Below are 12,792 nucleotides of genomic sequence, written 5' to 3' on the forward strand. Positions count from 1 at the left end.
GTTTCATGCCAACATTGGTCGGGCTTTTAAATGCCCGACACTATCATCAAGTCAATTCTCATAGCCAATTGACATGGGATTCCCAAACGTTGTGATAAATTTACCTAAGGAGAAAAGAGCTAGATAAGTGGTCATTCATGTTTAGAACAAAAAACTTACAACAATGTGGAAGTCTTATCAAAATCATATCATAGAGTCAAAATTTTCACTTGTGCAAATTAAAAAAAAAAAAAAAAAAAAAAAAAAAGGAAAAACAGATTCTTCATAGTTTCATCAGATCAACTCTTTGAAGATAACTTTTCCTTTGCCTTTTGAATTTTCAAAACCTTCTTCACAATCTTCTGCTCTTCCACCAAGAAGGCACGGATTATCCTGCATAAGCACAGAAAAGGTTCAGATGAACTTACAAGTTATATGCCAAATAAAACATATTCAGCAACAGATGCAAATACACCTAATTTTTACTAATATTTATTTAAAACATTATGTGAAAAAATCATGAGATTGAAACAAACCTCTCCCTAACAGCACCTCCAGACAATACACCACCATATGGACGGTTCACAGTTCTCCTATTGCGAGATAATCTAGACCTCTTGTATTCAGCAGGCCTCAAGTGAGGAATCTGAAAATACAACAGATGAAGTATGACGACTAAGACCAAGGTGGAGGCATATAAAAATTTAAAAAAAAAAAAAAAAGAGACAAATATCAAAACTGAAGGGTGCAGTAATTGTTGCACTAAAATTAAGCAGTCATTCATGGGTCTAGGGTACTAAAAAAGCATAACATGAAAATCCATTGGACCTAACCTTAAATTAGAAACTGCAAATGTGAAAGCTACAATTCATAAACCAAAAATGTTTCCAAGCAACAAGAAAACCACAAATAGTCACAAAATTAACAGTCAAAAATTGCCAAGCATGCAATATCTAAAATAGCTGGAAAAACCACAAGTTTTGTCCCAAGGAACTTAACTCACAACTGTCAACTGGAATAGATGGTCTTATAAAGGTAAGGGTTATCCATGTTGCATCAATCAGCAATGAAAAAACACCACAACCCCATCACAGTGCAGTCAATCAATATAACAATCATACATTTACTTTCTACTAAATCGTAAGATTGTCATTATAAATGTCTATACATCACAATATCTTCAACTTCAGCATTTCATATTTCTGTGGTTATAAAGTCTGTTGCAAAAAAGTCTGTATTTTTTATCTTGTGTAATGCTCCATAAACTCACTTCATCCTCTTGATATGAACACTATGGACACATACAACCAACCAAAACTAGGTGAATCAATATTTTCCATGTTTTTACCTCACAGGGCCAATCTCATCTGGGTAAAATGGAGCTCTTAGAAACAAATCATATCCAGATTTAAACCAGAAATAGATATTAGTTTGAGTGCATTCATACGCTAGCATGGCCTAGAGAGCAATTGATTATGTATAAAAGGTACGAGAGAGCATAAAGCATACCCCTTGGATTCTCTTTCCAGTAACAGGACACTTGGGCCCGCTAGCTCTCTTCTTGGTAGTCTGATACACAAGCTTACCACCTAAATTTCAATCAATACCAGAGATACAAGCAGAATTGTTAAGTGAAAAAGGCCAAAGCCACCAACCAACAAAGCAAACTTAAAATGAAAATGAGATCAGTTAGACTAGCTCCATCAACGAAGAAAATAAAGAAAGGTTAATAATTAAGCTCATTATTAAAAATCATAAGCAGAAATGCATTTTCTTTCAGCAACATCAGATGAACTTGCAAATCAAAATTTCTCACATGCATTGGACCAATTTTCCCAACATTTATTAAAACTCTAACTGAGCAAATATGGAATCCTTAAACCAAATTAACTAATCCAATAACTAAGTAAGCAATGCAGTTAAGCAAATTAAGATCTAGGGTTTTACACTGAGTGTAGGCTAAACCAAAGCAATGAGAAGAGGAAATACCAGGGGTTTTGACGACACGGTGCTGGTTGGACTTGGTGGCGTAGCTATGGCGTGTGCGATACGTGAGACGCTGCACCATTTTCGCTTCTCTCTCTTGAACGATGCCGACGAGACCACAGAGGTTTTTCTCTAGTAGATGGAGAAATGTTAAAAAGTGCTGGTAGCGGTAGGTGATGCGTGACAGCCCTAAATCCAACGGCTGTCCTTGTTTCTTTCCAACGGTTGAGATGTAATGCTTTTAACCCTTTTAAGATTTATTTTTACTTAATTATTTTCCAGATAAATTACCATAAAATCCCTAAAATTTGGCTGCAATTATTATTCCACCCCTACTGTTGGAGAAATTACTGCTAAATCTATTTTCTATCCATAAAAATATATAATTTCTAACATTTATCGTGTTAGAATATAAAAGTAACAACATTAATATTTTATTTTTGAATTATAATTAATATCCTGTATATGTAAATAAAAATTAAATTTTCTTTGTTAAATAATAGAGTTATAATTAACTAATAAGATTTCATTATAATTAATATATAATAAATTTAAAGCTTTTTATTAAATAGTTTTTATTCTATAAAAAAAATTAATGGAGTTATAATAGAATCTTAGTTAATAAAAATTAATTAAATAGTATAATTAGATAAATAAATAGAATTAAAATATTAATTTCAATTCAGTAAAATCTATTTTATTAAGATTAAATATTTTTATACACTCATTTAATTTGAATATATAAGAACTTAGAAAAAAAATAAACATATCACTTCAATAACAATAATTTGTTTATAATAATTAATTGTGCTAATTAATATTTCAGTTCAATATTTAAGAATTTAAAAAAGAATCTATTATTTTACCTTCCATCATTTAATCAAAAGTATATAAATAAATTATTTAAATTAAAGCAACGCAAATGTAAATTAAAAATAATTTTCTTGAAAATTACATTTATACGATCCGCGCTGATACACAACTAGTTTATATGAATTATAAAAATATCAATAATATTTTTAATTATTAACATTCTTTTGTTTTAAATAAAAAAAAATATCATTTTAAACTGCTTTATACATAGAAAATCATACACTGTGAGATGCTTATTTTCTAAAATCAATTCTTTTCATACTGAGCAAGCCTCCTCGTTAAGAATATCTGAATTAGATTTTCTTATGTTTATAATATTATCATTTATAACAAAATAAAAATAAAAATTTATATATATAAATTAATAGATATTTATATATATAAATTATTAAAAAATTATATATACGAGTTAAATTCATTTGTAACGAGCAAAAGTTAAGCAATAAAAACAACATAGAATTCACGTTTGAAAAAACTAGTATGAGAATTTACTCCAATGTTTTTTAATTACTATATAATAACTTCATTTTCTTTTACTATAGTATTTTCTTATCAACTTAATAAGAAATGTCTATTCAGAAAAAAAAAAATAGTCATAAATAAAGTAAATCAAATTCTCACAGGTTAGCTTGACCTATTCATACCAAAAGGTAGAGCCATGTCGGAGTAGTACTGAGAAAGTGTGTAATGAACAGCTCGCATTCCCTCTGCGTTTCTCTGTTGAATAGTTGCAAAAGCTTAACGTCCCTCAAGCAAATCCACGCAAATGTACTCAAAAACGGCCTCGATACCGATCCTTTCGTCGCCGGAAAATTACTCCTACACTGCACCATCTCACTCTCCGATTCTCTGGACTATGCTTGCAGTCTGTTTCGCCACACTCCAAACCCAGATGTTTTCATGTACAACACCCTCATCCGAGGCCTTGCCGAATCTGATAAGCCCCAAAATTCTATCTTCACATTCGTTGAAATGAGGAGAGAATCACTTTTCACTCCTGATAGCTTCTCTTTCGCTTTCATTCTTAAAGCGGCTGCCAATTTAAGGTCCTTGAGAACTGGAGTTCAATTGCATTGTCAAGCTTTGACTCATGGATTAAACACCCATATTTTTGTTGGGACAACTTTGATAAGTATGTATGGGGAATGTGGGTCTGTAGAATTGTCGAGGAATGTGTTCGAGGAAATGCTTCAACCAAATGTTGTTGCATGGAATGCAGTGATCACTGCGTGCTTTAACGGTGGAGATGTTAAGGGTGCGAAGCAAATGTTTGATCTTATGCCCTTGAGGAACTTGACCTCGTGGAATGTGATGCTTGCAGGGTATGTGAAAACAGGGGAACTAGAGCTTGCAAGGAAAATGTTTGTGGAAATGCCGGTGAAGGATGATGTATCCTGGAGCACTATGATTGTTGGGTTTGCCCATAATGGGTGTTTTGATGAGGCTTTTGAATTTTTTAGGGAGTTGCAGAGGGAAGGGACAAGACCAAATGAAGTAAGCTTGACAGGAGTGCTATCAGCATGTGCACAGGCAGGGGCATTTGAGTTTGGGAAAATATTACATGGGTTTATTGTGAAAGCTGGGCTTGATTGGATTGTATCAGTGAATAACGCATTACTGGATACTTACTCCAAGTGTGGGAATTTATGTTTGGCTCAACTTGTCTTTGAACGTATGCCAAAGAAAAAGAGCATTGTTTCTTGGACTTCAATGATGGCAGGCTTTGCAATGCATGGTCATGGGGAACAAGCAATAAAGCTTTTCCATGAAATGGAAAGCTCTGGAACTAGGCCTGATGGGATCACCTTTATTTTGCTCTTGTATGCTTGTAGTCATGCTGGATTGGTCGATCAAGGATGTGAATATTTTAATAAGATGATGGATCATTACGATATAAAACCAGCCATTGAGCATTATGGTTGCATGGTTGATCTATATGGTCGAGCTGGTCAGCTACAGAAGGCTTGTGAATTTGTATACCAAATGCCTATTCCACCTAATGATGTTATTTGGCGGACACTTCTTGGGGCCTGTAGCATTCATGGTGATGTCAAATTGGCTGAGCAGGTGAAGGAAAGGCTTTCTGAGCTCGACCCAAACAATTCTAGCGACCACGTTCTATTATCAAACGTTTATGCAGTGGCAGGGAAATGGAAAGATGTTGCTACCGTGAGAAGATCAATGAGCGACCAGAGAATAAAGAAAACTCCTGGTTGGAGCATGATTGAAGTTGATAAGGTCATGTACACTTTTGTGGCAGGTGCAAAACAAGATAAAATTACTGAAGAGGCTTATGAGAAGCTGAAGGATGTAATGTTCAGGCTTAGGGTTGAAGGAGGTTATGCCCCAGAGATTGGTTGTGTTTTACATGATATAGAAGAGGAAGAAAAAGAAGATTCAATGTCTATGCATAGTGAAAAGCTTGCTGTGGCATTTGGCATAGCAAGATTGCGTGAAGGGAAGACAATAAGGGTAGTTAAGAATTTGAGGATTTGCAGGGACTGTCATGTAGTAATGAAAATGATTTCTCAGGTTTATAAATTGGAAATTGTGGTCAGAGATAGAAGCCGCTTTCACTCTTTCATTGATGGTTCTTGTTCTTGTGGAGATTACTGGTAATTAATATGTAAAGTTTCTTCCTTTTGTGTCTCCTTACAATGGGTCCAAGGACATCTTTCTTTTTGGAGTCTGGAAGTAGGGAAGACTGGTCATTTAATTGGGATGGCGAAAGAGTTCTTACATTAGACGCTAATTTGAATGAATCCTTGCAAACGAAAGCCCATTATTTTAAAACTTCCTAAACCACTGGGATGCAAAAGGCCCAGTCAATGTGCATAAAACTGGAGGCCCACGAGGAAAAAGTTCTCTCTAATCTTAACCGAAGGAAAAGTTTCGCTCCATCCGCCAACGATGGGGAACGCATTCACCAAGGGAACCACTAATTTAGACTTTCCAAATTCTTTGGAATCAAATCAACACATCCCTTCATTGGTTGGGACTTGGGAGTCCACGCTGATATTTCTTTTAACCAGGCAACCACCAAAAATCTCATTGGACTTTATGGCTCTGCTTCAAGTACATTGACTGTTGAAAATTCTCTCATCACTCGCATTTTCTTTTCTCACAACTCCAAAACCCTAAAACAAAACAATGGCTTTGTCCTCTGCCACATTCTTCATCTCTCCTTCACCTTCTTATTCCCTTTCTTGCAGAACTTATAAACCATTTCTTTCTCTAAATCCCATTTTGGTAAAAGCCTCATCAAATTCTGTTGGCTACTCCACAGTCCCCGTTGCCGATAAACCCACCATCCATTTAAAGGTGAGTCTAATCTGCACCTTTATTTTATATAAAGGAATAGTTTTTCTAATTTGTTTCTTGATTATATGATAACTGAATTTATTGCTTTGTTTAGTGCTTGTGGTTGAAACGTCGAAATAGTGGCTTTCGTTGTGCTTGAGCTCAGGACTATGCAGAATAGTGGCTTTAAGATTTGGAAGATTTAATTTAGTTAGGCCATTCGTGATTGGAGCTTGTTTAGTATAATGAAATTCAAAAGATTTTACGGAATTGGTTTACAAATTTACAATTTCGTGTTAAATGCAAATTCATTTAGACTTATACATCTTTAATTCTATGGACTTGGCTATGCTTGATCAAATTCTAGCAAGATTAATAGAATTTGCAAACGAATAAGAAAATGTAATTGTAGAACTAAGTAAAAGAATAATTTCTATTCTTGGCTGTGTGGATTTCAGTTTTAGCTCTTGATTTTAGCGTATCCCTGATAGATTTATGCATCAAATAAGCATGCTTTCAATCTTAGGTTGTAACTTTCTGTCTGTAACATGTGGATTTGCCTGATTTTATGCGGGTGTCCAATATTCTCTCATTACACATTTTCGGCTATATAATAAGGTTCTGATGAAAATTTGACACACATTGCCACCATTTATGAAGAATGGTTCTGCCCTTCAAGTTGCAAAATTTCCACATACATGCTGTCTATAGTCTAAATTTCCTGCCTCTGCAGAATACAATATCATGGTTTTGTTTCCTTGTGGCTTTTGTATACCCACTTTGTTTGGTAAGGTTAAATCATCCTTTGCCAAACATTATCAATGCAACTTCAATGTTATGCATAAGGTCAAAATTTCTGCAAACTATGTGATTCCATTATCTAGTTATTAAATGATATTTGATTTTAATTGCGGGATTATATTCTTTTTTATTTTTTCTCTCTCACTACTAGTCTCTTTAATTTCAGTCAAACAACTGGCAATGGAAATTTAAAGACAACACCATCAACATCTATTATGAAGAACATGCAAAGGAAAGCTCTGATCCACCAAAAAATATACTTATGATACCGACTATTTCTGATGTCAGCACTGTTGAAGAATGGAGATCAGTGGCCAGAGACATTGTTCAACAAGTAGGTAAAATTAATTGGCAGGCTACAATTGTTGATTGGCCTGGTTTGGGTTATTCTGATAGGCCAAAAATGGATTATAATGCTGATGTCATGGAGAAATTTCTAGTGGACTTCATAAATGCATCAGATAGTCCATTGCGTTACGCAGGTAGTAAAACAAAGTGTATATCTGATTTCTTGTTTTCTTTATGCATCACTAGTAATTTGATGTTTTATCTATTCTTTTTATGGCTTGTATCATATTCATTGTTAATGATAGCTTAAAGCATCATGTGCATTTATACCTGCTTTAGACAATGTTCTACGTCTGGATACAATTTTCTGTGTCATAAAATTTTCCCATTTATTACCTTTATATATGTGTTCCTATACATATAGCTAAATGCTAACCCCTTATTCCACAATTTCCTTATCCAACCCACAAACGAGAAAAATGATAAATGTAATATATATTAACTGTGATAAGCCAAAAGTTGCTACTCTTACGATTAGTAATTGTCCTTGACTCTTTTGGATTTTGTACAATTGGTACTTCTATTTCTGATTGTAATTCTAACATTTACATGGGTTGTTATCAGGCCAAATTACTCCTTGGGTATTAATATTTAGCTTTCTCTGTTCTTGCCAGTTTATAGCTGTTGGATTTGTGTGCTTGGTAGTATAATTTTTTTTTCTCTTTCATGTTCTTCTAATAAAGGGCAGAATTTCTTGTTCCTCTGGACTCTTGATATGTAGTATACTTAATGTTGTGGAGTTAGATCAAAAGAAATCTAAGAACCTTATGTTCTTTTCTATTGTCACTTGAATCAAAAGAGAGAAACACTTCTTCCTACATCATAACAATCTATGTCCACCGCTGAACACATTTCATCTGTTTCAGGATTATGTTGTTATTTACTGGAAATTACAAGGGAAAATTGTAGGGCGTGTCTTTCTGAAAATTTTCTGCAATTGATTCAGAAAATGGCTTGGTGGTCTTTGGCGGAGGGCATGCTGCCACATTAATAGTTCGTGCTGCCAAAAAAGGCTTGGTGAAGCCATCTGCCATTGCTGCTGTTGCACCAACCTGGGCTGGTCCTCTTCCTATTGTGTTTGGTCGAGATTCCAGCATGGAAACAAGGTACAAATTGAAGTATCATCTTTTTGGATATGAACAAGTTGATTTGTCGATGTATAGGAGTAAAATATACAGGTGTGAGCTCAATTTAACTGGTGTTGCAACTAGAAGAGAACATGGCAATCTGTGTGTTCTCCTAGGATTAACAAATACAAGAGGGGTAACTATTTCTGGTGCAGAAAACTCAACTTAGCTCACCAGTTGTACATATAACTTGATTAAAATTACATGATTTTTTTTCTTTTTCATTCAATCGTTTTTCCTGCTCTTAGAACTGCCACATTTAATATTTGGTCTGACTAGGTAACTTGTCAACCCAATTGTGTGTCAGGGGTCGTGCCCTAGATTATTTGCCATGTTCCTTCTTTTTTCGGTTAGGTACGTTAGAATTTTAAAGGGGGAGGAGGTTGCGATGGCTTTTTACCCTCTGATCTTCTGCAAGATAAGGATGTACTCGACTATTTGACTACTACACCAATGGCATTTGCTGTGCTTTCTGCTTTAATCAACAAATGTTGCAGCTTATTCTTGGTAGTCCATAGAGGTTCTACACCAATGGCATTTGCTGTGCTCTTTGCTTTAATCAACAAATGTTGTAGCTTATTCTTGTTAGTCCATAGAGGTTTTTGTATCAGATCCACTGAACTATATATGCATGAATCAGATGAAGCTGAACTAATTTGTCCACTTCTTATCGACTTGACAGGTACGGAATGCTTAGGGGCACCCTAAGAGCCCCTGGTGTTGGTTGGATGATGTATAACATGCTTGTAAGCAATGAAAAGGCAATTCAATCGCAGTACAAATCTCACGTCTATGCAAACCCTGAGAATGTGACTTCAGATATCATTGAGAGTAGATATGCACTAACAAAACGGAAGGGCGCTCGCTATGCACCTGCCGCTTTCTTGACAGGTCTCCTTGACCCAGTTAAATCTCGAGAAGAGTTTCTTGAACTCTTTGCAGGTTTGGATGGATTGCTACCAGTTCTTGCTGTGTCAACTGAAGGATCTCCAAGGAGGTCAAAAGCAGAGATGGAAGCACTCAGAGGAGCCAAAGGGGTCAGCAAATTTGTTGAGGTTCCAGGTGCTCTTCTGCCGCAAGAAGAGTATGCCGCCATGGTTGCCGAACAGCTTTACCAGTTTTTACGAGAAAATTTTGAACTCAGTAATTAGTCTCCATATAAACTTCAATACTAATGGAAATATAATAATAATTGTAATTTCATTAAAAATTTTGTAACCTATATTATAAATAAACTTTGTGATCGTTATTAAAACCATGATGATCGATTTGCAAGCTAACCAAGATTAGTAACATCATAAATAATGGATACATTCTTATGACTTATAAATTATTTTGAGAGTTCTTTTCATAAAAATTATAAGCTAAATTAATATTATTCCTATTTATAAATAATAAGGAAATGAAATAAGCAGTATGCAACAATAAGTTGGCTTCGGTTGGATGGGATGAGAGTAGGTTTATTAAAGTAAGGTTGGTCTTCATCTTAGTGTGATGAGTGGAATGTATCGAGTTCTCAATTTAGTGAGTTAAGGAGAAAGTTATTTTATATTGCATAATGTAATATATTACTCCGGACAATTAGGCCTCATGTTATATCCAAAAAAAAAAAAAAAAAAGGTAAAGTAAGGTGTGTTATTCTTTTTTTACTGTGATTTTTTTAATCTAGTCATTTCTCTCTCTCTTTGAACCATTGTCGATGTCTTCTTTGGTCAATGGTAGTTCCTTTTCATCCATTTTCATAGTATTTCTTTATTTTATTTAATTATCTTTTAATAAATTTTAAATCTGTAATCGTTTAAAATAAAATTTGGATTTAATTTCTCAGATTTGTAATAGTTGATATCTTGAGTATTTTTAGTATTCTCTCACTTGAGTTGTGTGTTTTAATTATTAACTTTTCTCATTTCACAGAGTTGTTTCTCGTTATTGAGTAATTTTTATATCAATATTTTATTTCTCTTGTTATTCAAAATATAAGATGGATTGTTGGTTGTTTATAATTGAAGATTTCAGATCTTTAAGTTTAGATACGTTTATTTACTAACTTATTCCTCCATTAAAGTTTTTTTATATGAAAATCAGTTGTAATAAATTTCTGAAAAAAAATAAAATTTGGGATAATATTGTGATTTTTTTATTTTTTTTTTTATCATCCTATTTGAAAATAGGCAAATTTTTACTCGAGGAATCTCTTCTGCCGAGACCATCTCCAACCTTTTTTTTTTTTTTTTTTTTTGAAGGGCAACCAACTAAAATTTGGAATTTGGAATTTTTAAAATATGATGCATAATATGAAAAACTAAAATTTTTAATCCTCGCCAACTCCTTCAATTGAGGATGACAGATGGGCATACTCTCTTCCTAACAACCCATATAGCTCTATTTTACCTTACCTTACCCTCGAAACTTCCGGAATAATCCTCATCCAATCAAATTCTTAGAAGATCTTTTAGGTTTCTCTTTGGTTGTAGTGTCTTCTAGGTGGTTTTCTTAATTTTGTATGTATGTACGTTTGTACCAAAATAATTAATTGCTCCCGGTATATACGTATATGTACCAACACATTTATACACACGCAAATTTATAGGTCAAAAAGTGCATGTTGGCATGCTTCTTTCAACTTCTATTTAAAACTTAAAATACCAAAAATTTTAATTTTAATATTAATTGTAAAAAAAAATCAGTGAAATTAAGCTGCTAATATAGGGAGAAACTTATCTAGACCGGTTCCATGATCTCATTTATAGACCAAATCAATGAAATTCAGTATTTTATTGAAATGAATATATTCCTGATTATACATTTGAAAAAAAGGATAAAGTCGGAACACTTTTTAAAAAATTCTTAATTTCATTAGTTTGTTCATAAATAGACTATGGATATGGTTTAGACAAATTTTTTCGGCTCATATATTATCATTAATTATGATATTATTTTTTATTTCATCATTTTTCAACCTTATTTCTAAGGAAAATTATGAAATTTGGATTTTTAGCCGACAGACTAATTAATTCAAGTCTTGTTAAAGATATATATTCAAAAATTTCACATCTAAAACAAACATATACTTGATTTTTTTTTTTTTTTTATAATCAGCATGTGTAATCTTCTTAAACCGTAGAGTGTAAATATTTTTTATCCTCTCAGTAAAATGTGTTTATTGAAGATCAAATTTGTCATTGGATTGAAGTCGTTTACTACTACAACCAACACGTCGTTGGTTATGCTTGATTATTTTGCAAATCTATTATAGCAATTTAAAATTTTCATGTCAAAATTAGATATTCAATATTATTAAATTAATAACATTGCTAATTTGAACGTACATACAGTTGAGACATCTAAATCCAAACTATATGGATTGGAGAGCAGTGATTGTGGATCACTTTTTTTATTCTAATTTGTTTTTTTTTTTAATTTTTTAGAGATTGAGACAACTCCTATATATGATAGGACATTCAACGGAATTCACTATTTTAACAAATTAGCATTTGTCCTTTTCTAATGCATCAAATAACTGAGTAAGCTCTCAGTAATGTCACCATCTTAACTATAATAATTGTACTTGACATTATTAATTGAATTGTAGTAAAAAATAGTATTTTAAAATTATGAGTGCTTGTGTACGAGGTTCGGTCTCATCTGAATCTATGAGTGCTTGGTGATCACTACTTTTGAACAATTCTTTATTTTTTTGCCTTTTTTTTTAATAGGTATTTCGAAAATCTCAGAATACTGACTCATTCCTTGATGAAAATGCCTCAAATCAACAACAAAAGACTGTAGCTCTTCAAGTTGTGTACTATTTTTTTGTATTTGCTCACTCTTTTTATCTATCTTTTCCCTCAAGATGGCCAAAAGAGTAGTAATTGCATTCAATTTTTTCAAAATCTCAACATTATTGTTTACAACTGAAGGCACTCTTCCAGCCCTTTTTGGAAGAGTAGCTAACTCCTTTTAGTGTATCATTTTTATCTTTGGATCCCCACTCCAAGCATAACATATATTCATTCCTGACGTCAATAGTCGTGGCCAAATTTTCAGTAATAAAAGTGGATATATATTCATTAAATATACTAATAAGAGCTAATTTTGTATTTATGTGGCCAAATTTATAAAAATGACCACTGTTACTATAAAATAAAATAAAAAAGTGAGTTGATAACTTATCATTTGAAATACGCGTGCATTAAATATTGAGAATATTTATGTTTGACATTTTTCTTAATTATTGAGCTTCAATCTTAAAAAAAACACATATACTTCAAGGCCTTTCTAGTCTTTTTAACTTGGCTTGCATCCCAAAGTTACTATTTAAAATAACTTTCTCTATATAAAAAATACACCCAAAAAAAAAAATTTCTCTAAATAAAAA

The 12,792-nt window shown here is 33.0% G+C and overlaps 3 protein-coding genes across 3 annotated transcripts; 2 read left to right on the forward strand and 1 right to left on the reverse strand.

Annotated features, from left to right (window-relative positions):
- Positions 1–105: 105 nt before the first annotated feature.
- On the reverse strand, positions 106–2,127 carry LOC105640533 (large ribosomal subunit protein eL34). Its single transcript, XM_012224874.4, has 4 exons — positions 1,969–2,127; positions 1,489–1,568; positions 516–625; positions 106–372 (listed from the first exon to the last, which is right to left on the reverse strand). The coding sequence occupies exons 1-4, from the start codon at positions 2,045–2,047 to the stop codon at positions 279–281; spliced, it is 363 nt and encodes a 120-aa protein (XP_012080264.1). The 5' UTR covers positions 2,048–2,127; the 3' UTR covers positions 106–278.
- Positions 2,128–3,410: 1,283 nt separating this feature from the next.
- LOC105640535 (Tetratricopeptide repeat (TPR)-like superfamily protein) lies at positions 3,411–5,487 on the forward strand. Its single transcript, XM_012224876.4, has one exon. The coding sequence runs from the start codon at positions 3,526–3,528 to the stop codon at positions 5,455–5,457; it is 1,932 nt and encodes a 643-aa protein (XP_012080266.1). The 5' UTR covers positions 3,411–3,525; the 3' UTR covers positions 5,458–5,487.
- Positions 5,488–5,633: 146 nt separating this feature from the next.
- LOC105640536 (alpha/beta-Hydrolases superfamily protein) lies at positions 5,634–9,672 on the forward strand. Its single transcript, XM_012224877.4, has 4 exons — positions 5,634–6,159; positions 7,106–7,421; positions 8,234–8,393; positions 9,097–9,672. The coding sequence occupies exons 1-4, from the start codon at positions 5,989–5,991 to the stop codon at positions 9,563–9,565; spliced, it is 1,116 nt and encodes a 371-aa protein (XP_012080267.1). The 5' UTR covers positions 5,634–5,988; the 3' UTR covers positions 9,566–9,672.
- Positions 9,673–12,792: the final 3,120 nt, after the last annotated feature.

The sequence above is a fragment of the Jatropha curcas genome, chromosome 10 (assembly GCF_041381405.1).
Source record: "Jatropha curcas cultivar XTBG-Jc1 chromosome 10, XTBG_Jcur_1.0, whole genome shotgun sequence".
Taxonomy (NCBI): Eukaryota; Viridiplantae; Streptophyta; class Magnoliopsida; order Malpighiales; family Euphorbiaceae; genus Jatropha; species Jatropha curcas.